The sequence below is a fragment of the Carassius carassius genome, chromosome 39 (assembly GCF_963082965.1).
Source record: "Carassius carassius chromosome 39, fCarCar2.1, whole genome shotgun sequence".
In the NCBI taxonomy this organism is placed as follows: domain Eukaryota; kingdom Metazoa; phylum Chordata; class Actinopteri; order Cypriniformes; family Cyprinidae; genus Carassius; species Carassius carassius.
Window position 1 is genome coordinate 25,754,758 of NC_081793.1, and position 27,879 is coordinate 25,782,636.

Below are 27,879 nucleotides of genomic sequence, written 5' to 3' on the forward strand. Positions count from 1 at the left end.
TCGACCTGAATGTTCTTACACTGGATTGGAATAAAAATCTTTTTAGAGGTTCTTCAAGGACTGATGCTGTGAATAGCAGCATAGCTGATAATTAACAAACAGTAAAGTGCAATAGTCATTGACCACTTTTACGCAACCTTGTTTAAGTAACTTTCTCATTTAATTTCTCAAGTTCATTTAAAATGTTTTCATTAAAGAATATAAGCCATTAACCAAACCAATCAGCTCCAAAAACGAAATCACATTACAAACTCTGAATTAAAGCTACAGTTAAAGTTTGGCGGTAGAGATTTTTTGTTTGTTTTTGAAAAAGTCTCATACGCTCACAAAGACTTCATTTATTTACATTTATTCATTTAGCTGACGCTTTTATCCAAAGCGACTTACAATTGCTATATATGTCAGAGGTCGCACGCCTCTGGAGCAACTAGAGGTTAAGTGTCTTGCTCAGGGACACATTGGTGTTTCACAGTGGATTCGAACCCGGATCACTCACACCAAAGGCATGTGTCTTATCCACTGCGCCAACACCAACCCCCCTGTATTCCCCTGATTTTTGTAAAATCATAATTATTGTGAAATATTATTGCAATTTAAAAGAACTAATTTCTTCTTAAAATAAATGTTAGAATGTAATTTATTCTTGTGATGCAAAGCTTTTTTTTTTCAGCATCATTACTCCAATTCTTCAGTGTCACATGTTCCTTCAGAAATCATTCTAATATGCTAATTTGCATCACAAGATACATTTTGTATTATTCATTAATGTTGAAAACAGTTGTGCTGCTTAATAGTTGTGGAAACTGTGATACATTTTTGCAGGTTTCTTTAATAAATATACATATTTAAAAGAACAGCATCTGAAACATTATAAATGTCTTTAATGTCACTTTTGATCAATTAAATGTGTTATCGATGAATACAAGTATTAATTTCTTTATATATAAAAGTATTCAAGACAAAAGGTACAAGTGTGTATATAATGCAATTTTTATGAATTATTGAACTACTCATCCAACAATCTCATGACACAGAAAAAAATAAAAATTGTACAGTATAAAACCAGTCGTTATTTAAAAGATCTTACATCTGAAGTTTCTTGCATAATATCCAAACATACAGCATCATTTTTTAAAAATAATTTTTTTTCTAGTACAGCTTTTTCTAGGCAACTGGCATGACTTTTTAAAAATGAACATGAATTACTTCTGGCTTTTAAAGTATCATACACCATCACCTAATAACTTTGGAGCTCATGGTTGGTTTGTTTCTTGAAAACATTTAATGTTACTGCTCAAAATCAGTTTATCTATGAAGAATATGAATGGGATTTTCTGAAACCTGACTGCTGCGTTTTACTATGGTAAATCTGGGTTGAGGAAAACGGATCTGAGCAGGTAAGCACAGTGAAAGCAGAAGTGCAACGAGCGGTGAGGTTTAGTAATGAAGGAGCGGTGCTTACAGGGTGAGCTGTGTTCTCTACTGCATCTCCTGCAGCGGGTGAATAAGGGCCCTCTCGTCTGGGGCTGGAGTCTCGCAGCAGGGCCAGCTGAGTGTCTACAGCCTGTTTCTGCTGCTGTAGTTTCCACGTGTGGCCCGCCTGAGCACTGAGCTCTCTCTCCAGCCCACAGACAGCACGCTCCTTTAGTTTAATCTCATCCATCTACAGGACAGAACACAGCACAGTCACACACATTAAACATGTCCTTAAAAAGGACACAGTCGTAGTAAGAATATATAAAACATGACCGGCAGTCCACGCACCAGGTCCACTCAAGACAGGAAATGCAACACAGACATAGCAGTTATTTTAGTTTCATTGATTTGATTCATATTTTGAATTTATTTTTTATATTTTGCGTTTTCATTTAAGTTAGTTTAAGCATGATTATTGTTTTCGTAATTTTTATTAGTTTATGTAAATATTTTGTTTTTATCAGTTTTTCTATCTTTCTATCTATCTTTCTATCTCCCAAATCCACAAAATAAATGTTTACTGAAATTTTTTTCATAAATACATTAAGAATTATTCTTTTTTTGTTTTTATAGATTTAGTTTAAGGGTTAAGTTGAACTGAATCAAACAAATGCAGCAACAGAAAGCAGATTTTAAAGAAAGTAAAGAAAAAAACTGCTTAATTTTTAGAATTAGATTTACTATTTATTAGTGCTGTCAAACGATTAATCGCATTCAAAATAAACGTTTTTGTTTACATAATATATGCATGTGTACTGCGTATATTTGTTATGTATATATAAATACAAAAACATACACTACATTTTGAAAATATTTGCATGTATATACACATTTATATTCTTATATTTTATATTATATATAAATATATTTAATATATTATTTATATTTTTTAAATGTATACATGCATGTGTTTGTATTTATATATACACAAAATATACACAGTACACATGCATATATTATGTAAACAAAATCTTTTATTTTGGATGTGATTAACCGCGATTAATCGTTTGACAGCACTACTATTTATTTAAAATTGCTCTTTGAACCTTTTTCAAAAGGTACAATTCTGAAACGTATTGACCCCTACATGATGCATATTATTACCTAAAGTGTACATATTTGTACGTTTTAAAATGGTACTGCCCAAGTAACTAGGGCTGCTCCGATCACGATCGGCCGATCATTAATGCACATCTGTTACTTCACAGAGCCGTTGTTAACTGAGATGCGCAAATAAACGCTGAAAATGAACGTGGATTTGCGCATCATCTCAGTTTATAACGGCTCTGTGTAGTAACAGCTGCTCTATGTAAAATCACGCACCTGATGGAAATTACCGCTGATTAGAGAACGCATAACGATCGGCCGATTGTGATCGGAGCAGCCCTACAAGTAACAGCTTCTGTGTCTATTTCTTTCTTAGACCGCATAAATTATATAAAGTATAGGAGTCAAAATGTAACATAAATCCTTGTGACTCTGCTCACCTACACAACCTGCAGAGAATCAGACTCTGTGTTATCGGATGTGTTCTGACACTCACAGGATGTGCCATGTATAGAGACAAAGGGATCGCATCATACTTGTGTTTCAGTAAGAGGAAGACCATATATTTCATAAACTCCTCAAAGTTACATCACAAGCACCACTCAGAGAAATGAACTATGCTGCTTGCTTTCTCTGCCAAGCGATTCTCACTCTCAAACACACACATTGATTAAAGCTATTTTAATCCATGCCATTCTGTGTGACAACTAGCCCCGGTCTCACCTATTCATTCCAACCAGCTCAGTTTTTAAATCTCTGTAGAAACAGCGTATGTGTTATACTTCAACATACTGAAAAAAAAAACCTTTAGTGAATGAGAGTACACATCTCTCCGTCTTTAAGCTGGAAACACATTCTCTGTCAGGTGACTCACATCGGCACGCCCACTGTAGGCGTTACCACGGTGATCAAAGCATCCTGCAGGAGTTCTCAGTGTGCGTCTATGTTTATCTGTGTTATATAAAGCACTGCATGGCTCGGTGAGAAAATTACATCCTGTTCTCTTATATGGCATCCCTGCGGCTAGAGGAAGACACTTATTCAGCATAAATGCACATAACACGACAGATTAACATTTTAATCACAGTTTCCATGAGCTTCATGAATACATTGATTATGATGTGTGCCATAACACACGCCTCACTGTTTTGTTGATGAATTATGTGATTGATAAATACAAATCAAGGATTCTCATCCGTATCCGGGCTCCAGAGCAGTGAGGCTCAGACACTAAAAGCAAACCCCTGCCGGTGTGCTGCTTAACATGGATTTGAACACAGCGAGTAATGCTGCTCCGTCAAAATTTCCTAATTTTTAAAATTTCCTTCATCAAATGGTATTCTCGTACGACTATGCTTTGAATGTGAAGCCAGCCAGCATGAAAATGCTTTTTTTATTACATATCATGGCTACTGTACTTGATTCTGATTGGTTAAATGCAGCATCTGCAGTCAGGTATCTTTGTATGATGGCTGCTAAACAGTATATTGGACAGTTTTCCCCCATGCTGTGTTAGTTTACAATCACCCTGCAGTCTCTTTTTTTTCTCACATAAATAACTAACTCATACTGTATCATTATTTCATTATGATTTGAATTGCCACTCTTCATGCTATTAAACATCAAAGGAGGAGAAATATTAAATCATTTAGGTTTAGAATCATATATTAAAATGACAAATCTAATGATACACAGGGTTTTGCTTGCCTTACACTGTCAACAATAATAATAATAATGATAATAATAACAATAATAATAATAATAATAAAAACAACTAACATTTATCTATATTAAATATAACAACTTTTATATGGTTAACCTTGAGTACCTGTATGGATTTGTCATACAATATCTACAAAACCTAAACGTATATTAATACATTAAAATATTACTATATATAATTATGTATTATAATAATTATGACAATAATAATAATAATAATAATAATAATAATAATAATAATAATAATAATAATAATTGTGGATCACACTTTTGGACTAGTGTTAACATGCGTTGTGTGTTATTGTTAACATAAAATCCAGAAGCAGCTCACTTTTTTCTTTTTTCTTTCTGAACAACACTAGGCTGATCCTAACTCCCCTAAAAGGCCGAGGCACAGCCATCTTTGCTGAAAAGGCGGGACAGCTGTAATCCACCTTCCCTTGTGAGCGTCTGAACCGGTCTCTAATTGACATCTCAATGCCTCAAACGACTGAGTCTCTCTTTCATGTGTAAAACTGCGTCTCCTTCTCTGAAACTAATTCTGTTACGCCCCTTATCCACAGACTCAACATTATTTACCCAGCCTTTAAACATGACCCACTCACACTCACACATGCTCAATAAACTAACAGTCTGTCTGCATTTAGGGGATTGACACATTTGAACTATGAAGAGCAACGCACTCCAAGTTTCCAGGCACTAAAACAAATATTGCCATGACTTATTAAATGTGATGTGCAATTTTTCTACTTAATAGTACAACTTATTAGTTTTGCCATTCCATCTGATAATGCTAGTGGCACAGATATTACACACTTTACCTATTAAGGTACTTACTTTACCTATTATTATTCCCTATTAAATTAATAAACACACACAAAATGTATTTTGTATAAAATTAAAAGAGATAAACTGTTGAAAAATGTGACTTGAAAAATGTTTGCCAATATAAAAACAGATTGATGATGTGAAGTACCATGTGAGGTTGACAGGGTTTTGCTATATTCAGAATGTTTTTAACATGTTGCTATGTGGTTGCTAGGGTGTTATTGGTGGTTAGGTGGCTGCTTACTGTGTAAAAAAAAAAAAAAAAAAAAAAGAAAATAAAAACCTTTGATATGATCAGGAAGTCATGGAAATTTGTTTTTGCTAATGCGGTCAATCGATTAAAAAAAAAATTATAATCACACTTTTTCTGAAATCATAATTAATCATGATCAATCCCACTTAACATTAAAGTTTTAAATATACTTTTATAATGCAATAATTTCACTTTCAATCTTAAAACAACAAAGACAGTATATTTTAATATTTGTTTAATGATATCTTTCTTATAATTGAAGGGGAGTGGAACTTTTTCCTAATATTCAACAATTGACCATAGCCATTCAACATTACAGTGTAATCACAAGCTACCAATTGTAACCAATTTATTAGACTTAAAAATATCAACTAACTGAGGTGAGACGCATCATTTTTTTTCCACAACTCTTTACCTTTACTGACCCAATTCAGGTCTTAAAGTCGGGTGTGTTAGATGAAGGAGACCGTAGTTTTGAAAACCACTGCATTTCAGAGACATGTTCTTGAATATGACTTACATATAACAAAAACTTATACATGCATTCAAACATTCAAGGCATCTTTAATTGCCTGTTTGGTAACTTCATGACTTAACGGATGACATAACGAAGACATTGCATCCTCAGAGTTTTATTTGCGCTTTAATATGAGATAATATACAGCATGCGCCACTGCATTTGTGCGTGCAATAAAAGAGCACATACTACGAGTGCACGATTGCAGTCCAAAAACTCAATAACTGAAATTAATTTGTGGTTCATCCAAAAAAGAACTACATGCCGAGATGCTAGTGATGTATATTTTTTTATTTGTATTATTACTATAAAATGCAACATACATGCTTTCTTTATGGGAAATAAACTTAATAAATAAACTTGGAACACTAGGATATTTCTCACTTGCATCATCTAGCAAATGAAGAGTCCCCACATAAAGCATTTTCTGGAGACTCAGCACTACTTAAAAACAAATCCACTACTCAATACCCAGCATTCCCCTGTGGATTGCACCAGATGCCATCCCAACAATTTCAGTATTCAGTGTGTTGCTCACATCACACTCAGACTGTGTACCAACAACCCATGTAAATGCATTTACATCAACACCTTCCACATTCCTATAATACATGTCCTTTATTGATATTTTAACCCGGACCAGAAAAAAAAAATCCCATTATTTCATTTAGCCAAGATCCAAATGTCTCTTTCATTTAAAATTACACAGGCACAGTGTCTCTCCCTCCTTGAATGCTTAGAACACTAACATTAGACCTTTTCTCAACCTGCCACATGATTTGAGGCTTTTTTCTTGCCAGTAAAAAAAACAGTGCTTGCCTCAGCAAGAACCTCTAATGATGGGCTGGCTTTGTTGTTTTGGTTTGATGGTCTGTCCCATCCATAAAGGACAGTCCTGGACTTGGTTCAGTAAACATGCACACACACTCACAAGCTGTGTTCGACTTGGCATACCCTGCCACCCCGCTTACTAAATGTGATTAAGTGATTAACAACCCCAGCCGGCCCTGCGATACAATAAATAATCCAAAGATCAATACATCTTCAACACACAACAGCAACACAGGACTCTTATCACACACAGACCTTCTGGATTTACAACCCACCAGATAATACATCAGTAATATGTATTCAACAGCTCTATGATGAGTTAATAGTATGGGATAAGATTAGGGACAGACAGAAACAAGAGGACATGTTTATGGGGCTGAGAAGAACTACCAAAATCCTACACCACGGTATCAGTATAATGGGCAAATACAATAAAAAAAAAATAAATAAAAATTATATATACTGTATATATATATATATATATATATATATATATATATATTCCATAAAACAATTACTAACAACAATATATTGATTTATAATGTAACTGCAATAGTACCAAAAAATAAAAAATAGAAAACTTTTATATGGCATTGAATACTAACAGACAGACTGACAAACAGTTTTAGGAATTTAATTTAATAAATCTACCATATACACAGCCCCTAAATATAAATACTTCTCAGAAAATAGTGAAATGTCCTGCATCTTTTCCATCACTCTGCTCCTCTACTATATATATCATCCAGAGTTCTGCCTCAACCCTGTATTCCATAGCATTTCACCCATTTATTCCTGAAGCAATATAGAGTCAACGCTGAGCCACACAAGAGCGATCGATACCAGCGGCCACTGACTGCAGAGATACAGAGATTTTAATACTCCAGGAAAAAACGGATGGCAAAAAGCCCAGAACAAGAGAGGCTCTGAAGGGGACGGTGTAGTACATTAAGAAACACACAAATGCGGCTAAAAATAAAATGTGAACCAACTGATTTAAAACCTTGAAGCTTTAGTGGGGGATTTGGAGAGAAAATCTTTACTTTAAGAACCACTTTGGAAACATTGCTGGCCAATACTACATTAGCAATGGTTGCTGTTCTATGGCAATCTTGTGTTTTCAGATCATTTTGAATGAATTTTTACAGAAATTATCCAAAGATACAGTACTGGAGCACTTGTATCCAGACAATGCACCCAAAGAGAACAGAAACAATATTTTTTTCCACTTGTATAAACACATTTTTTTTTAAAAATAATACACAGTGCATGGCAGGGAATTGTACTCAGTTTTAACATCAGTAAAAAAACACCCACATTCACTCCAAGGTAAATAAATGTTTCCTTGATTCAGATTTGCAGTGTCTGCTGTTTTTAAAATCAATTTACTGCATAATTTAACAATTTATTTAAAGAAGAAGAAAAAAGCAGATAAAATGTGTCGCAATGACACAATTCATTCCAGCCCACAAACAAATGTGACCCTGGAGCACAAAATCAGTCATGTCGCTGGGGTATATTTGTAGCATGGGTCAAAATGATCCATTTTTCTTTTATGCCAAAAATCATTAGGATATTAATAAAAGTTAATAAAAAAATTTTTCCCCCCTTAGATTCCAGATTTTCAAATAGTTGTATCTCGGCCAAACATTGTCCTATGGACACCTTTTTTATTCAGCTTTCAGATGATACATAAATTTCAATTTAAAAAAAAATAATTGAAATTTATAAACACATTTGACTGAAAATCATGAATTGCATTAAAACTCTGTAGTTTATTCCAATGGGATGGTTTATAAAGCTTGGGCGGGGCTTAACAAGCAAGGGGTGGGACTTCAAACAACTGATTTGAATGGAACTTGTAAAGAAATTATCATTATAATTTTTTTTTACAGAAGTGTGTTGTAATTATGTAAATTATTACCAAATAAATGCAATTGAATAATTCTGTTCACCAAATTAAATGGAAATTTCTCATCATGGCAACAGCCATGAGGTTTTCCTGTATAAACTGCGTGAAGCACTGCCAGTTAACAAAAGATTTTCATTCAGCACATTATTGAAACAGACAGTCCCGGTGGAGAACCCTGGGGTACGTGTTCTGTTCAACCTGAACAGCTTTAATTATCAGCTGCCACCCAAGGAAATATGTTTATATGAAAGGGTATGTATTTAGACCTATGTACTGACAGCTGAATTCACTGATTAATAGTGCATGTTCTAAACTTTATTACGCACCAGTCTGCGGATCTCTCTTTCACACTCTCTCTTGATGCGGTTGATTTCCTCCTGGTGGAGATGGTAGACGCTGCGGATCTCGGCGGCTTTGCTCTTGTCGGCTTGCACAGCCATGTTTAACGCCTCTTCCATATGCCTTTTCACCGCCTTGAGCTCGGAGATCTCCTGTAGCAGTCGCATGCGCTCCACATCGAAACTCCTCCTGCACTCCTCTCGAGCCTCCGCCATCATTGCAGACTTCACCTGTGGTGGCAGAGATAACATGAGAATTGTTCAATAATTGTCTTCATAAAAATATATATTTTTGGAGTATTGTGATCATTTAGTATGAATTGGACACTGCAGCCAGTCAAGGAACTGTAAATAAATAACTTCTACTTAATTTCCATTCCAATGGTACCTTATCGGTGGATCCATCTCGGAGGGCACTGACGAGTGCCTGGAGACTCTGGATCTCTCCGTCTTTGATCCTAATGACCCGCACCAGTTCAGTCTCGTGTTGACGTAGGAGTGTTTCCCGAACACTGTGGAGCTCCCGAAGTTTCTCCTCATGTAGTTTGGCTTTTAACTCCGTCACCGCCACCGTAGACTTGTGCTGCTCGTGACGGACTTCCTGAGACTTCTCCCTTTCCAGCTTACTGACCTGAGGAAATAGATGTTAACTTCACTATTTAAAAACTGACGGGATCAAACTTATGTATATTTGAAATTTTAATGGTATTTGTAAAGTTGAAGGGATATTTTAAGTGTAGTATAAAAAAAAACAATGGTATAAAAATATTTGGAAACAATTAAGTGTGGTATAATGTATAATGAACACTGAATCATTGTTTATGCAAAGCACCGTGGCACTACAGCAGTCCAGCGCATTGCAGAATATATTGAGCGTGAGCAAAAAAAATAGGAGAGTTATTGTGTCAGGACATGACCATTACACGGGATCACATCAGGATATGTCCTCTTTGTTCTGACACAGGCACAGCAATAGACAGCACTAACAGAACTTGAAATTCAGTCACAAAACAAAAGACAACACTGGAGGAAACCAATAATCGAGATGCCTGCCTTAGCAAACACAACTAAATAAAACTAGGTTGGAGTCTGATGGAATGTCTTGAAAGTAAAAGTCTCTGCTCCACTGCCTTTTATAAATCGCACTCTGATCGCTGACAGCCAGATGCAGGCCGTAACCCTGAGGTGAGATTATATAGCTGACCACGCCACTCTGGACCAGAACTGGGTCAGACCGTCGCTAGACAGTTTCGCGCATTTTCAAAGGAATAAAATAGCAAAGAGAAGTAATTTTAGGCCTTTGGGGAGTTTGCATTTTAATGCAGCGTAAGAGAACATGGGAGATGAGGTTTAGAGTCAGCAGTGCTTCAGGCTGTGAAATCCCATGAGCCTCTGGTGAAGAACCAGCCATCCATGACCTTAAATTAATGTTCAGGGTTCAGTATCAGTTCAGCATTGGCAGCATTTGTGGCATAAAGTCAATAACGACGTGTCCAAAAATGCCATTTTCTCAAAACAAATATGCATAAAGATACTCTATAATGCAAAAATCCCTTCCCAGTCCATGAAAAAACCTTTTATAAAGCTTAAAAAAAAAATGCCTCGTTCATCAGTGACATCTGATACATATTCAGTATTTAACAACTTCATCATCCTACACTATGAACTACAACAGTGTGTGAAGGTGTGTGCAGGACAGTGTGACACTGACTTCACAAGAATAAAACGCTATTAAATTATAGTGTAATGTAAAGTATATATCATATTGGCAATCAATGCCTCAAAACCCCCACCAAACCTCTCCTTTCTGCTCCACTCCACCAAGCAGTAGCACAAACCTGTGAGTATTTACAGACGGAGACATGCCGTGTGAGACACCAGCACCGTCTCTTTCCATCATACATGAAGAGTATTGTTCATTCAGGCCTAACAACAGTAGAGACAGCTCCTATGTCCCCTCTTACTGTCAGTCTAAGGAAGCCCATCACAATAGCTGCATTGATGCATGCTGCTAGCAGTCTGATGGCACATCTATGAGGATCTGACAGTTCTCACACAGTGGTGTGCTGTCACTCTGCTCACCAAGACCAGATCATTTTCATGGGCATGCATGATGACGACCTGAGAACTAGCCTGTATGGTCACAGTTCATCTCTGAATCACATCCAAAGGTTAAAAAATATTTTTTGGTTGACAGTGGTAAAGTGTGGTGTTTATATAAGTGCACTTAAATTGAATTGCATCTTATAACATCTTAAAGGGATAAACAGGGTTATTATTGACTAAAACTATTAAAAACTTTTTTCACTGAAATAAGGCTGAAATAAAATATAAAATTATAGTTAAGTTTTACTCATCTGCATGTAATTTCAAACTCTATCATTTTTTCTATCCAATAAAAATTAATGGTGTTTTAAAGATTCATAAAGAGACACAAAAGCAACATAAAACTAGTCTACACTACTTATCGTGCACTATATTCCAAGCTTTGAGGTCATAATTTAAAGAGTTATTCATTGAAAATCTTGTTGATGATTCACGGAGTCAGTGAGTTGAACTTGAGAAGTGGATCTGATTCATGAATCATAATATGAGGTTTGTGAATCAGGTTTCACAGGTTCAGGTTCACTGAAAAGATTAACTCAAAAGAATAATTTGTTCACTACTGAACTTTCATTCTGAAGCTTTAAGACTTCAGTCCTCATTCATTGCAATAACATAGACAAAGCATGGAAACAGACTTAAAACAAGTCTCATTTTGTGTTCCGTGGAAACAAGAAAGTGTGTTTCACCTGATTTGTATTTATGGGTGAACTACTGGTTTTAAAATCATTTCATTACAGTCCTATGTGCTGTTTTCACCAGACTTTCTGTTAGTCTAACATGATTCTCAGAGACATCAGTCATTCACAGGCAGGGTAGAATTCAAGATTCGCTTTTGTCTATTTAACAAAAACTAGCCTGCTAAATTTAGTTCCCTGCAGATCTCAACACTGAAACACAAAACACTCTTTGTCAATCACATATTATAATGAATCAATTCAGTCTCTTTTTTTCTCCCCGTCTCACAATACCGATGGCCTGAATAATTCCTGAACATTGCATTTCATGTTCCTGCAAACATAAAAGCAATTTTACAGAAAACAAGGTACAGCAGTGTGTTTGACTTTTGGCACCTGCAGTAATTGGCCTGTTAGAGTGTTTTCCCAGTTCTGCAGTACAAGGGTCAGAATATTAAAATAAAACTCTCTCACTGCTGAAGGATGTGCACAGGGAAACCCATTATTCCAGATCATTTACACTTTTCTTATAAATCAAAGATAGTACTGCATCAGCAAGGAGGAGAATCAGATAAAAGTCCTGAATATAACCAAGGACAACACGGCAGGATCTCTGCTCACACACAGTTAAATAATTGAACCTCATTATTCTATCCACTATACATTTTCTGATAGAACTTACTAAAATCCATCCGACATTTTTTTTTTTTTAATGGTAGCATTATTATAACTGTGGCCGACATTACAAAGATTAGAGTAATAATGGTGTCCCTTAAGATGTTTTAAACGATTGTGAAAGGGTCAAGCAGAAGAGTTGGTACATAATGTCCTGTGTGACAGAATCCTTTCTGAGGATGAATGCTTGCTGGTGGCCATGAGTACGTTCTAGTGTCCTTTCTTGCAGAACCTCGCTGTCATTTGTTTTCACCCTGAGATGTGTGTATTGATCTTGAAAGCCACTGCAGTATGTACACACACATACAACGAGTGGACACGAAAACACACCCATGCACAGGATAGGAGTGAGAGGTGTGACCAAATGTATCACATCTATATATATTAAATGATTTATGAGCAGGTTTAGATCCCAGGTTTAACCTAGTAAATTAGTTTTCCATCTCCGAGAATGTCTTCATCTCAATGTCAAAACAGAACAACTGAGACATTAGCGAGTTGTGTTCATCCTCGATCATATCAAATGAGATGTTCATAAGAACAGAGGTTCACACCCTGTCAATCATCAGGCCATGAAATGGATGGTTTGGATACTCTCATGCCTCTTAAAGACCAACCTCACCCCATGAGATAAAAAAAGACACAGAAGTAATGGACTAAGCTAAATCATTTCCCCCTGACCTGCTGTCATTCACACTGAACCTGCTTTGACAGAATGCCTAGGGTTATTATTGACTAAAACTATTAAAAACTTTTTTCACTGAAATAAGGCTGAAATAAAATATAAAGTTATAGTTAAGTTTTACTCATCTGCATGTAATTTCAAACTCTATCATTTTTTCTATCCAATAAAAATTAATGGTGTTTTAAAGATTCATAAAGAGACACAAAAGCAACATAAAACTAGTCTACACTACTTATCGTGCACTATATTCCAAGCTTTGAGGTCATAATTTAAAGAGTTATTCATTGAAAATCTTGTTGAGTCAGTGAGTTGAACTTGAGAAGTGGATCTGATTCATGAATCATAATATGAGGTTTGTGAATCAGGTTTCACAGGTTCACTGAAAAGATTAACTCAAAAGAATAATTTGTTCACTACTGAACTTTCATTCTGAAGCTTTAAGACTTCAGTCCTCATTCATTGCAATAACATAGACAAAGCATGGAAACAGACTTAAAACAAGTCTCATTTTGTGTTCCGTGGAAACAAGAAAGTGTGTTTGGTACGACATGGGGGTAAGTAAATACTGATTTGTATTTATGGGTGAACTACTGGTTTTAAAATCATTTCATTACAGTCCTAACCATGTGCTGTTTTCACCAGACTTTCTGTTAGTCTAACATGATTCTCAGAGACATCAGTCATTCACAGGCAGGGTAGAATTCAAGATTCGCTTTTGTCTATTTAACAAAAACTAGCCTGCTGAATTTAGTTCCCCCTGACCTGCTGTCATTCACACTGAACCTGCTTTGACAGAATGCCTATAGTTTGTTTCACTCATTTAACTCGGTTTCCTAGTGCTACTGAAGCCATAAAACAGCTAACAGAACACACATGATGGAGCAAACACATCCACTCAAACTAAATCAGCCCAATCCATAAAACATAAGAGGTTTATGATATCAACACTATCGGAGAGAGCATCAGACTTGTTTGTAACAACTGAATTCAAAGGAATTGGATTTCTTGAGTGCTTCTTATATGGAATCAGGATGAACTGCTTGATAAAAACACTTACATTTTTGGGTATAATTCAGTCAAAAAAAATACATTCTGTCAGTACTGACTGATCAAAAAATGTATTTTAAAAATTAAAAAATAATGAGCTAATCATAGTGACATAAGCAGATGATGTGACAACAAAGAGACTGAACTCTACAGAGAAAATAAATATTTCAAATATACAGAAGGAAATGAGGTCAACATTAAAAGCAATATTGAAGCTGAGAAGCCATTTCCAGACTGAATGTAGTCATACTATTATACAGAAACAAAATAATACTTCTGAAATGGACTCATGTATTCTGGTACACAAGCAATTAGCAGGTCTAGATTCTAACCTTGGTTTTCTCTTGCTGAAGTTCTATTTGGATTTCAGTGAGCTTGGCCCTCAGCTCCTCATTGGCTGCCTGCAGTGCTGCCATGGCATCAGGCCGTTCCCCTTTGGGCCGCCCACTGGGGGGTTTCTTGGACATGTTGGGCGGTACTCCACTGGCCACGCCCCTTTCAGGGATGACCTGAGTGAATGGTCAAGATTGGTTTCCGTTTGTTCCTCAGCTACATCTTTCCACCCACCTGCATTTCACAAGGAAACGAGTAATTAGGAAGCTCACCGAGACACAGAACAATAATAGTTTGACTATAACTAAAAGCAAATTAGCTTGAAATACAAATGAACACACCTTATTCCACTCATTAGCTTGTGAAAGAACTAAACTGGGTGTGTCTGATTAGGGAGACATACAAAATGTGCAGGGCAGGGGGGCCTCCAGGACAGGTTTGGAAAAAACTGTTCTAGAATAAATACACTTAATTTTCCATTCTGCTAAAAACTGATTTTGTCATCTTTAAGCACTGCACTAAACAGAAATAAACTAAACACCACAAAACATTTGATTGCATCAGGATTTGAGGTCATCAGGCTTAAAATCTAGACAACTTATAACTTTCTTCCCAAAAAAAAAAAAAAAAAAAAAAAAATCAATTTACTATACCCATGCATATTATTCAAAATAATACTAATAAAGAATATTTTATTCAAATGTCATAGGTAGCCATTACTCTCTAGCAGTATTCGTATCAACAGTGTTATAGTTATTTCCAACAAAACTGCTAATTTAACACTTTATAGATGATGTTCCCCTTTATCATAGGTGCAGGAAGAAACGGTTTATAATATATTCTTAACTTCATTGCCTTGCTCGTCATGTCAAATTGACAAAAACATAAGGTTCACCTTAACTAGAAGAGAACTGGGAATAATCACTGTGATGTCACACAAATGCTAATCCCTTTTGACCGACACTGATTAGTTCATTTCTTCATTAAAATAATCATTAGTTAAATAATGATAAAAGACCCTAATTATAATAGTGAGTTTTATCTCTTCTATAAACATCAGATAATCCACTAATTGCAATAGTCTTTTTTCAAGTGTTTAACTCTTTATTAGCAAAGAAGACCATCGGAGTGCCTGGCGTCTTACTCTTTTGTAATTTTCTGAGACTACCTGTCTCCAGTTTAAGTAACACATGATCCCAAATCACAGAAATGAGATTAAGTGAAGAGCAAATGGAGCCAAAGTCTCCTGCTTCTCATTTTTTTCTCCTGAGAAAAAGGCCCGGTAATCTCTAATCTTCTCTATAGTATCAGAAGAGATCTCAACGTCTCAAACAGAGCTCAAATCTGTCAAGATCGAAATCAAAGATCTCAATGTGCATTCAAACATTTCTAATCAAACTACACCAAATGATCGGAGCACCTGTCTACTCTTACTGTTTTGTCAACAACTGAGGCAGTGTTGCCTTTTACTTCCTTCAAGGAGAAACATCCGAGACAAAAGTTGATGTAGTCTATTGAGCTATGATACAGCAAACTCTGAGCAATAAAAAGAGATTTATATAAAAATATATGTTTGCACTTTTAGCAGTCTTGATTCCGGAAAGAGAAATTGAAAGTTTTTCCTCTGCTCCACTAGAGATAAGAGGAATCTAGCAGCAATCCAACTGACTTGTAGATGACAGATAATCAGAAAAGGACAAAATAGGGCAGAAAACATCTCTATCCCTCATTAGATTGACTGTAAGTTTAAATAACTTTTCAAAAAGAGCTTTACAAAAGAACAATTACATATACAGAATGTGAGCGTTAAATTAATTCATTTGCTTTGAAAGCACTCAGATTATCACATTTTTATTGAGCTCGTGTAATTAGAGATGCACTTTGCAAGTGCCTCCATCAAATCCACCAATATCCCAGGATGCTCTTGGCTTCCTTGAGGAGCTTCGGTGTTGTTCTTGTACTTTTGTACTTTGTGGCTCCACTGTGGTCCTATAGGCTATTATAGCAGTGCAGCGGATAGAATGTCTGCATCACTTAATTGATATTTGACCGTTTTTATGTTTTAAACTATAAATTATCAGTTGCTTTTCAAAGAAGCACCATAATATTGTAGCTTACTTAATGCTTAAATACTAAAAATTGTACTATGTTGCCTTGCTAAAAGTAATACAGTTAAAAGATAAGTATCCTGAGCAAGTATCCAATTGTGCTTAATTAAGCAGTAGAACTAGTTATAGACGACATAATGGCCAGATTGAATATTATATGCCAATTTTTAAATCTAAATTAAATCTAATAACCAGTTTCAAAATGTACTTAGCCTTTTAACTGAACAATATATTTATAAACAATAATTGTGTAAATTGTTCAAAATAAGTACACTTTATTTCCAACAATATTTTGTAGTAGCCTACTTGTCAAAGTATGATAGACACCGACAGCAATCCTGTACTGAAGTAGGCATCTCTCACCTCATTCTTTAACATAATCTCACTTTAGAAGTGATGAAAGACACCCTTCAGCTTTGCCCAGTTGAACTGAACACATTATGCAGATCATTGGGTAAGATAACGGCATTTTTCATACATACAGGAGCCATACTGACAGCTCTGAGGTACAGAAGAATTACTGTCTGGCTCTGCCGGATCTCTTACTAAACTCTTATCAGCGTATCAAACAAACAAATATTACAAGTTGTTTCCTGGATACAGATCAGCTGTTGTCCAATGCTAATTTAACACCGAGTTTAACCCTTGCAAAAGACACAAAAGGTTTATAGATCCCATATCGAGCTATGAGAGGTGAGCACATAATGACAAATCTTTCATTTTTTGAATGAACTGTTTCTTTAAGGTTCTGGATGTGAGATTACTTGAAACGTCTAATCTGACTGAATTACAGTGACTCAGCAGACTTTATGCAATATCCTCTAAAATGAAATATAAAAAATGTCTAGCTGCTCTTAACAGGGATAGTTGACTTGAAATAAAATATAAAAATACATAGTCATTTTATTTCAGATAGTTGCCAATGCAACGCTCTTCATTTTTGTTTACATGTATTAAAAAACTGCATTTAAATAATAAACAACAACAAAATCAAGAAACTGAAGTGAAAACAAAATAAAAATATCAAAAAAAAAAAATTAAATCCAATTCAGATATTTACAAAAATTATAATAGTATATATATATGAAACAAAAATTACACTGAATGTGAAACATTCTGGGATATTTAGCATGCATACAGGCTCCTGATCAATCACAAAATTACAAGCGTAGATTAAGCATATGCTATTAATCACCATTAATATATATATATATATATATATATATATATATATATATATATATATACATACACACACACACACACAACTATAATTTGCATCCTCTCCAATTATATAGAACAACCTACTGCAGAGGCTACAATAACATCCACATTTCTTATATTATTATATGTGCATCAATTTCATGCAACCTGTTTGTAGACAAACTTGTTTTGAAAGTGATCTATGCCTTCTTTCAATAATCCACATAACAATGCTTTAAACATACATCTGTGCCTATGTATATTCATATTTTTGCTGCCATGTCAAAACTTCCAAACACTCTGAATATCTCAAGTCAATGAGTGCCAGACAACGGCATTCTCAAAAAAAGATGCACATTTCATCATCCTTTACTTGCATCATAAATACAACCTACGCAACCTGAGCTGTGTTTCTCTGCCGAGCTTTTGAAGAAAATAGATGTCATGCAGAACGAGCCTCTTTGCATCACAGATGGCCCTCCGAGAACATTTCAACAAATGTCCCAGTGGGCAGACGCCAGCCTGTGGATTTTATTCCAACCTGCGCAAGCGAGGCTGTAGCTGCTACAAGCATCATTTGATCAACATCTCCCCTTCTGCACCGGCTCGCATTGACAGTTCTGACAAACATCCCAGCAGGCCGATAACAGGATCGTTATATGGTAATAGCATGCTTGATGCCACCCTGCTAGAAGTGAATTCAATGAATAAAGATTGAGACTGACCTTAAGTGCATGATTTGAGTTGTGATGTTGTTTTGGTCTGCAGCAGGGTTTATCCAGGGAGCTGTTGGTCCTCCATCATTCTGTGTGATTCACAACACATGCACTGAAACGACAAGCGATGCATGTTGTCATGCCCTGAATTCCATGCAGAAGATGCTTGAATCCCTTTAGAACCAAGCCGCTTGCGGTCTGAGCAGACAGTTGGATCCTCAGCAATTCAGACACCGGATCTCCAAGGAAAAACATTAAAAAAGGAGGAGCGGCAGGGAGCAATTGCATGTAGGATAAGAGATATTGAAGCAAGAGAGATTTGATTCTCCACACTTACCATAAACACTCCCTCACCATCCCTGATGGAGAGCGAGGGATGATGCCGGGAGAAAGGAGGAGGGGAGGGTGGCACATGCACACATATGCGCAGGCGGGTGCACATGCATACACACTAGGATCTGGCAGTTCTGCGGGATGCGTGAAGCCTGGCTTCTATCCTGGGTTGCCTTTTAAAAGAGACAGGGGAAAGACAGCTGTTGTGGCCGCCTGCTGGTCAATGCACTGCAACTGCATCTCAGTCCCACAGCATCACGTCATCATCCTTTCTATGCATTAAATAACCAATTGCATACATGTACTCTACTCATTACATAGCTCTTGTTTATTTGGAAGCGGTTCAGGATTCACATAGCATGCTGTTCCTTCCATGCGGTTGCTGCTAGAATCTGCATCATTGACCACGATTTAAATACTGCAGAACAACATTCTCATCCTACTGTAGTGCATGGTTTATCCTCCAGCGCAATAGATGGCGAAGGACAGCTAAGACAAAAAAAAAAAACAAAAAAAAAAAAACAAAAAAAAAACAAACAAACCATAGCATGACTGATTTTAAAGGTGCAGTGCTATAAACAATTGCAAAAAAGCAGTTTTCAAACAAGGTTTCCAAACATTGCTCCCACCTGCAATTTTTATAACGAAGTAGCAATCCCAATACAGCAGCAAGCAGTGCTAGAAATAATCCAAGAAGGTATAGGATACCTGCAAAAAAGATATCCGTTAGTATATTGAACATTCCTGCACATTTCACACTTTTAAGAGCCCTTCAAATAAAAATACATAAATAAGCAAATAAATATATAGTATTTGTAAAAATTATAATACATTTAGCTCTGTGTATAAATTTAGTTTTCAACACTAAAATAAAACTCAATATAGATTACGTAATAAATAAATACACACACACACACACACACACACACACAGTGGGTACGGAAAGTATTCAGACCCCCTTATATTTTTCACTCCATTATATTGCAGCCATTTGTTAAAATCATTTAAGTTCATTTTTTTTCCTCGATGTACATACAGCACCCCATATTGACAGAAAAACAGAATTGTTGACATTTTTGCATATTTATTAAAAAAGAAAAACGGAAATATCACATGATCCCAAGTATTCAGACCCTTTGCTCAGTATTTAGTTGAAGCACCCTTTTGATTTAATACAGCCATGAGTCTTTTTGGGAAAGATGCAACAAGTTTTTCACACCTGGATTTGGGGAACCTCTGCCATTCCTCCTTGGAGATCCTCTCCAGTTCTGTCAGGTTGGATGGTAAACGTTGGTGGACAGCCATTTTTAGGTCTCTCCAGAGATGCTCAATTGGGTTTAAGTTAGGGCTGAGTCCTGAGCACTCTTGAGAACGTTTTCGTCCAGGATAACCCTGTACTTGGACCTCATTCATCTTTCCCTTGATTGCAACCAGTCGTCCTGTCCCTGCAACTGAAAAACACCCCCACAGCATGATGCTGCCACCACCATGCTTCACTGTTGGGACTGTATTGGACAAGTGATGAGCAGTGCCTGGTTTTCTCCACACATACCGCTTAGAATTAAGGCCAAAAAGTTCTATCTTGGTCTCATCAGACCAGAGAATCCTTCAGGTGTTTTTTTTTTAGCAAACTCCATGGGGGCTTTCATGTGTCTTGCACTGAGGAGAGGCTTCTGTGGGGCCACTCTGCCATAAAGCCTGACTGCTGGAGGACTGCAGTGATGGTTGACTTTCTACTACTTTCTCCCATCTCCTGACTGCATCTCTAGAGCTCAGCCACAGTGATCTTTGAGTTCTTCTTTACCTCTCTCACCAAGGCTCTTCTCCCCCGATAGCTCAGTTTTGCCGTACGGCCAGCGAAGGGTTCTGGTCGTCCCAAACGTCTTCCATTTAAGGATTATGGAGGCCACTGTGCTCTTAGGAACCTTGAGTGCAGCAGATTTTTTTTATTTTACCTTGGACAGATCTGTACCTTGCCACAATTCTGTCCCTGAGCTCTTCAGGCAGTTCCTTTGACCTCATGATTCTCATTGTCTCTGACATGCACTGTGAGCTGTAAGGTCTTGTATAGACAGGTGTGTGGCTTTCCTAGTAAAGTCCAATCAGTATAATCAAACACTGCTTGACTCAAATGAAGGTGTAGAACCATCTCAAAGATGATCAGAAGAAATGGACAGCACCTGAGTTAAATATATGAGCGTCACAGCAAAGGGTCTGAATACTTAGGACCATGTGATATTTCAGTTTTTCTTTTTAAATAAATCTGCAAAAATGTCAACAATTCCATGTTTTTCTGTCAATGTGGGGTGCTGTGTGTACATTAATGAGGAAAGAAAAATGAACTTAAATGATTTTAGCAAATGGCTGCAATATAACAAAGAGTGAAAAATTTAAGGGGTCTGAATACTTTCCGTACCCTCTGTGTATATATATAATCACTTAAATCCCCTTTCTACCCCATTATGATGCTCGGTTTGAACTTCAGCAAGACGTCTTCACATCTAGATGCATTGAGTTGTTGCCATGTGATTGGCTGATAAACAATTTGTATTACCAAGCAATTGAACAGGTGTACAATAAATGTATTCATGGTTTAAATATATATATATATATATATATATATATATATATATATATATATATATATATATATATATATATATATATATATATATATAAACAATAAAAAAATCGAAAACATATGGTGAACCTTGGATTTACCGAGGGTAGAGACTAGAGAGGAAATCAGACAATCTGGCAACAACTCTGAGGAAGATTTAGACAATCTGGCGTCTCTTGTGCCAGTATTGTTGTCATTCTGTATGCCCTATATTTCCATCCTTAGGACAGCCGCATGTTGCGTCACCACCAGCTGTGTGGATTCGTGGAATAAAGATCCCGATCCACTTGTGCCACATGAATCCATATGCTGTTTACTTTACAGGACGTGCAGAATATATACAACCGGACTGTTTTCATCGACAAACACTAGTCTTCGCGCGTGGAGCGACTCATGCTTTTGGAAAACATTGCGTTCCTGTGTCGTATCGACTCTTGTTTAAGGATTTAGACGGACTGAATCATCCTCTGCGGGTTGTTTTGTTGGTTAAAGAAGCTGACATGTCAATTGAAAAACAAAGCGTGTCCGAGGAAAACCTTCAGGGTATGTATAGCTATTAAAACAGCTCGAGATAATGTTCTTTTATGCATGTTTCTACTCAAAACCACATTCATAATACCACAATGTAAATGGTTATTTTATTTTTTTAGGATAAAATTACGAAATTAGATGACGATCGTACCTGCCATCCATCAAATTCCGGTTTCACATAAAGTTCAATTGTACAAATTTAATTGTACAAGTCTAGCTAATATCTAACGGCATAACATGTAGTAAGAAGAAACCGGTGTGGGCAAAATAATAATGACGCATGTCATCTGCAAATAACAGAAATAGAAGCGACATGTTTTGCGATGTGTGAACGACTCATTGTTTAGAGCCGGATCTCTTGATTGATTCATTTAGGAATTGAACTGTTTCTCGATTCGGCAACTTGCCGACTCAGTGAACGGAGAACCGAGTCTTTTTTTTTTCAACGTATCCGATTCAGAACTCTTTTGAACATGTCCGACTCCGAATCTTAAGGAGCCAAATTAACAACTGATTCTGACTACAATGCATATATAGATTAGTAGCGCTTTATTAATGCATAACCCGAGAACAGACAAGGATTTGATTTGGCAGTATTTTGCCAACCAATCAGCAGATATATGAACATAATGAAAATAATATGTTAACGAATTGTGGCGGTTTAATCAACACGAAATTTAGTTTTAGTACTGATTTACAAGAGGTAAATGCAAATAACCTTATTAATATAACTTAAATAAAAATGAAGAGGAAAAAATAAATACATTGGCAAGTAAGCAGACAGGGAATGAAGCAAAGAATCACTAAGCAATTTTAACCGGTTCTTTGAAATGAACTGTCTGAAAGAACCGATTCGCAGAAACAAGTCTGCATCACTACTCGAGAAAGGTGTGGTCTGCACATAGCCTGAGATCATTGGATGGTGAGTGAAGCAAAACATTTTTGAGCTATTTATAGTCTGAGCGAGTTTATTTTCTTCTGACTCCTGGGTTGAGTCTCGAGTCCTGGCATGTTCTCTGTTTGTCCGGATGCTCTGGTCGCTGTGTCATGATCACTGATTCATGCCCAGCCCAGTTTTCAGTGTCATTCGGTAACATTCACAACATGTGATACTTGCAATACACTGAGAAGTGTTTGTATACTTAAATATATAAATAAACCAAATAACAATGCTGCTGCCATAGCAATGTCAGAATTATTAAATTCGGCTTTTGGAAAAAAGAAAAAATGTAACATTTATGTAAGTAAAAAAAAAAAAAAAAAAAAAAAAAAAAAAAAAAAAAAACCTTCATGCAACACTAAAGACCTTAATATGCTATCTGGCTTTTTCCGCAGGTTCCTGGGTGGAGCTGCATTTTAATAATGGAGGAGGCAGCACTCCTAAAGGAGCTTCTGAGGATCAGTCTGCCAGCACCGCCCCAAGCGGAGACCTGGAGAAGATGCTGATGGATGCTCAGCACGAGTCGGGCAGGAGCAGCTCCAGAGGAAGCCTGCCATGTGAGAGGTCAGCAGGACCACATTTTAGTCTAGTGCATGAACTGCACTGAGATGCACACAAGATGTTCATTTTTATGGGATGAGCATGTTATAAAACATCTTACATCAATTTCTCACCAGTCCTCCAAGATCTCAGACTCCTTTACACTTGCGCAGGGGCTCCGAGGTCCACAGCTCTGGAGAAAAGAACAACTCACAGGTAGACATTAGCAGCACACTTAACCTTGACATGACTCAGTTAAACTGTACTAGTGCAGGTGTCCTACTGCTTTCATACAGACTTCCATGCAACTAGATACATTCTTTATAAAGTAAGTTAAGGATTCCATGTTCAAGAAAAATTAGAAATTTAGAACTAGAGATGATAATAGAAATTTAAAATAGTGGTTTCCTGACCTAAAAATCAAGCTAATTAATAAAACAAAGTCATGGAAAATTTGATTGGAAATATGCACTTTTTAAGGATCTAATATATTTAATCAGCTACAGAGATTGGACCCAATTTTTATTTATTGTATTAATTGATTAAGTGTCTTTAACATCTTAGTACTAACATTTAAATTACCGTGTCCATACATGTTTTTACATTGTGCTAACATTAAAATAAGCATATAATAATCCTATAATTATACTGTTGACCCACCCTTAATTTGAACCTTATTCCACCTCAATAGCAGCAAACGTGATTTGCAATACAACATGAATAGAATAAGTGCACTGTACTCAATGTTTTTAACACATTGTAGTTAAAGATACCCAAAAGAAGGCGGGAGTAAAACTTATATAAAAATTATTCCAATAAAGTCAAAGTCAATTAAAAGTCATGGATATTTATACGTAGGTCATCTGACTTTACAAGATGGTCAATGAAATAAACAACATGAGTCATCTGTTAGCTATCCTAATTTTGTTGAGGTCTGGTTTAAGTCAGAGGAAGACTATTTGGAGAGGAGAAGAGAGGTGGAGATCCTGATGAAGAAAAACGCATACTGGATCTGGGACTGGTCGAGTCGACCAGAAAACCTGGCGCCCAAGTACCTAAAAATGCTTTTAATAAACCAACTTGGCATGAAAAGCATCTTAACATAGTAACGAGTTCAGATGATGTGTTTGTAGGGAGTTTGTGCTGAGGCACCCAAAGCGTTCCAGCACTCTCAGCATGAGGAACACCAGTGTGTTGAAGAAGGGAGGAATCTTCTCAGCAGAATTCCTCAAAGTTTTCCTGCCCTCTCTTGTCCTTTCGCACATCCTTGCTGTGGGTCTCGGGTGAGTCAATGAAAACAACCTCTAAACTTTCATCTTAAACATCAGCCTATAACTTGTTTACTAATACATTTTCTAAGCTGCAAAGTTAAAACCATGAAAAATTATAATAATTGAAATGCAGAATTAAAATATAAACATTATTTAAGAAACATTATATGTACACATCAGAGTTGCTTTTAGTGTTATTTTAGTTTTATTGATATACTGTTATGGTTTACATCAACATAGTTATTTTTTATTTTCTGTTTTAATTTTAATGTTGTAGTAATTTTTTTTATGTAGCTTTAGTTTTTAGATTTAATTCATTCAGTTTTTGTTAAACTTTATATATATTTTTTTTCATTTCAATTAATGAAATATGTATTATGGTTTCATAATAATAAACCTGATTGCTTTTGAAGCTAATTGAAATAAATTTAAGTTGAAGAATGGAAATAACTAAAACGAAAATAACCCCCCTCCCCCCAAATAATGAAAATTTCCAGCAAATAAAATCACTAAAACAATAATAAAAAAAAGACAACTGGAAGTATACAAATAAAAAATATTAATAAATACTATAATAGTATAGTATTAATAAAAAATAAAAAAATAAAACACCTAAAATAAACCACATGATCAGGTCATATTAATTTTGCCAGACAGACCAAAAAATACAATAAATAAAGAATAATAATAGGTAAAGAAATAGCATAAACTTGCAGGGAACAGAATATTGTTAAGACCTGTGGGTGGTTTCTATTGACTTGGGCCAATAAACAATGACCCAAAACATCACAGGCACTCCCTAACAACCTCTAACAAAACATTTTCAAGAAATTCATAAATCAAAAACTGCTGTGCAAATGTATGATCTTAAAATACTAGATATGGAATCTTTAACAGTAACAAATGCAGGGCTATTTTGGAGTCAGCAGTGGATGCGGTCTGCGTGCTGGAATGCATGCTAGTGCTTCACAGGGGTTAGCATGACTTGGCAGTTTTCTGCTGATGGCTCACAGCTCTGCTGATGCGAAAACAAGTCCACTGATTTAAGACTGCTTTCAAAGCAGCCAGAAAATGGAAAAACCGACCTCGAGGAGAAAGTTGAAAAAGCTGAAAGTGCTTCAAATGCATGTTAATGTGTCACACAGTAAAATGACCACCAATGCTACATCTGATAATTAATCATTTCATCTTTTTAGGGTGTACATCGGAAGGCGCTTTACTACTTCTGCCACCTTTTGAGGGAGCAGGAAAAGCCAAGAAACGAGACAAATCTCATGTACGCACATCAGCCATCTCAGCTGCTTTATCGTGAATCAGTGCTTGTGTAGAAACAGATAGGACGAGGTCACGTGACACACTTCCTCGCTTCCCCCTTGTGTATTACACTGGCCTTTCCCATAGTTCCTCCCCCATAATGCCAGTCCTTTCCAGGGTCTTCAGCACATGGAAGGCCATGCTAGACTTGATAGAATTACATGTACTGCATCCTCAGAATTTTGCATTTACTTGAACCAACATCTCCCTCATTATCAAAACACTTATATCTTATGGTAGATCTCAACATTAGATGGTATTATATAGGACTTGTTCTACCTTGTCACCATTTCTCTGTATCTTAAAGTTGCTTCTGTATTTATGAGGAGTCAGACTCCAAAAGCTGACCTTTGCTTTGGGAATCAAGCTGTTCACAGTATTACACAACTGCAATGGTCTTTGGTAAATACTGGCCAAAAAGTTGAGTACCATATCAACACTTTTCTGAATGTCATTTGAAATCACAAATAAATGTCCAATGTACTTTAAGCCTAACTTAAGTTTGCCTTTACTGCTCACCTGGATTGCAAACACAAATGTTCTTCGTTTATCTGAAGGGTACAGCCCAAATATCGCCTTAAATAAAACTGTTAATGAATCAGGCAGGAGTAAAAGGGAAATTGTGTAAACTTGTGCATGTTTTTTAGTTTTAAAAAAATCGTATATTAAGTGTACGTGTCAATTTCATAGTGGTTTTGTATCAACAGAGGGAATCAACAAATAAATGTCTGCCAAATGTAATGTGGAAACTGTCTTAATATTGCAGGAGATTTACATTTACACTACTAATTTTAAACCGTAGTTAAATATACTTGCACACAATTGTGACTTTATGTGCCACTGAGCCACACAGTTTTACACGTTTATCATTACATAGCCACATACTTTTATAGAACTTTACTGCACAGACAATATGCAAAATTTCAAAGTTTGCTAAGGCCACCTGAAATCATTGGAATAAGTGTCGGCAGTGTGTCGATTCAGATAAACACAATTAAAATTTTATTTAACTTTGGTCAAAAATAATCAAACAAGTGTACACTTTCACAATGTTAGCATCCTCATCATTTAACAAGGAACAAGGTCTGTGTACGTATCCGACCTCTCAGTTCCCAGATTTAAAGAGCGTCACACAATTCAGCAGCACACAAACTGTATGTTGTCACTGGTTTCTTTAAACCGCATTCTGATGTGAGATAAATCATTTTAGATCAAATTCCACACGACATACCATTCTTTTGTGTGCAAGGAATTGAGCACAAGGAGTGGCTCAACATCAGGATGTGATCTGTTAACTTTGATTGACTGGAGGAAAGCCAGTCTTGTCTCAAGAGGCACTGAACACATTGGTTCGATTGGACTGTTCTGTGATGGCCGTCACCGACCATACAATATATCGTATATTAGTGTCCAAATACTAAGCCGCACAAATCGTAGCAGCACATGAATGGACAAATGGAGTGCTAAAATAAAAGAAAAAAACAATGCATGACGGCGATGGGATGTCGAGATCTAGTCCTCGAGGTTACCGGGTGAGAATTACTATAGGACAGACATATATACAGACTTAAGGCGGTAGAATCCCTTTACGAAGTCAAAACGAAAAATGTAATCTCAAAATGAAAACTCTAACGCGAAACAGACGGCAATACTGATGCTTATCATAGCCAACGTCCTCAATCAAACAGTGCAACTGCAAATTCAAGTAGTACAATAAGGAGATTTGCTTCCCAACCAGAACATTATGAGGGAATTACATTTGGTTTGCTGTCTTTTAAGACTCATCCAACATACAAGCAATTGTTGTGTTCAAATAAAGAAAAAAAAAAATCAGGCCACTTTCTTTTCGTCAAACGTCA

General features: G+C 36.3%; 2 protein-coding genes across 16 annotated transcripts in view; one reads left to right on the forward strand and one right to left on the reverse strand.

The window, feature by feature from the left end:
- The window catches only part of LOC132121685 (janus kinase and microtubule-interacting protein 3-like), a 31,129-nt gene extending 12,183 nt beyond the window's left edge, over positions 1-18,946 (reverse strand). For 8 of the 15 annotated variants that reach the window (XM_059531365.1, XM_059531376.1, XM_059531363.1 and 5 more), the window contains exons 1-5: positions 18,481-18,622; positions 14,444-14,678; positions 9,313-9,555; positions 8,913-9,155; positions 1,463-1,663 (exon numbers count right to left, since the gene is read on the reverse strand). In XM_059531365.1, coding sequence (XP_059387348.1) covers positions 1,463-1,663; positions 8,913-9,155; positions 9,313-9,555; positions 14,444-14,578 — 822 coding nt within the window. In that variant the 5' untranslated portion in view covers positions 14,579-14,678; positions 18,481-18,622. Of the gene's footprint in view, positions 1-1,462; positions 1,664-8,912; positions 9,156-9,312; positions 9,556-14,443; positions 14,679-18,480; positions 18,623-18,808 lie in introns of those variants that run through there. The other 7 variants (XM_059531375.1, XM_059531372.1, XM_059531371.1 and 4 more) reach the window with 2 other exon arrangements.
- A 2,666-nt stretch (positions 18,947-21,612) lies between these two features.
- Positions 21,613-26,216, forward strand: LOC132121687 (BCL2/adenovirus E1B 19 kDa protein-interacting protein 3-like). The gene is made up of 6 exons (XM_059531379.1): positions 21,613-21,967; positions 23,291-23,459; positions 23,573-23,651; positions 24,380-24,486; positions 24,569-24,718; positions 25,903-26,216. The coding sequence occupies exons 1-6, from the start codon at positions 21,721-21,723 to the stop codon at positions 25,943-25,945; spliced, it is 795 nt and encodes a 264-aa protein (XP_059387362.1). The 5' UTR covers positions 21,613-21,720; the 3' UTR covers positions 25,946-26,216.
- The last annotated feature ends 1,663 nt before the right edge of the window (positions 26,217-27,879 follow it).

Coding starts and splice junctions, on each gene's coding strand:
- LOC132121687 (XM_059531379.1), top strand. CDS start 21,721: ATGAATCCATATGCTGTTTACTTTACAGGACGTGCAGAATATATACAA. Junction 21,968..23,290: donor GTCCGAGGAAAACCTTCAGG/GTATGTATAGCT, acceptor CTTTTTCCGCAG/GTTCCTGGGTGGAGCTGCAT. Junction 23,460..23,572: donor GGAAGCCTGCCATGTGAGAG/GTCAGCAGGACC, acceptor ATTTCTCACCAG/TCCTCCAAGATCTCAGACTC.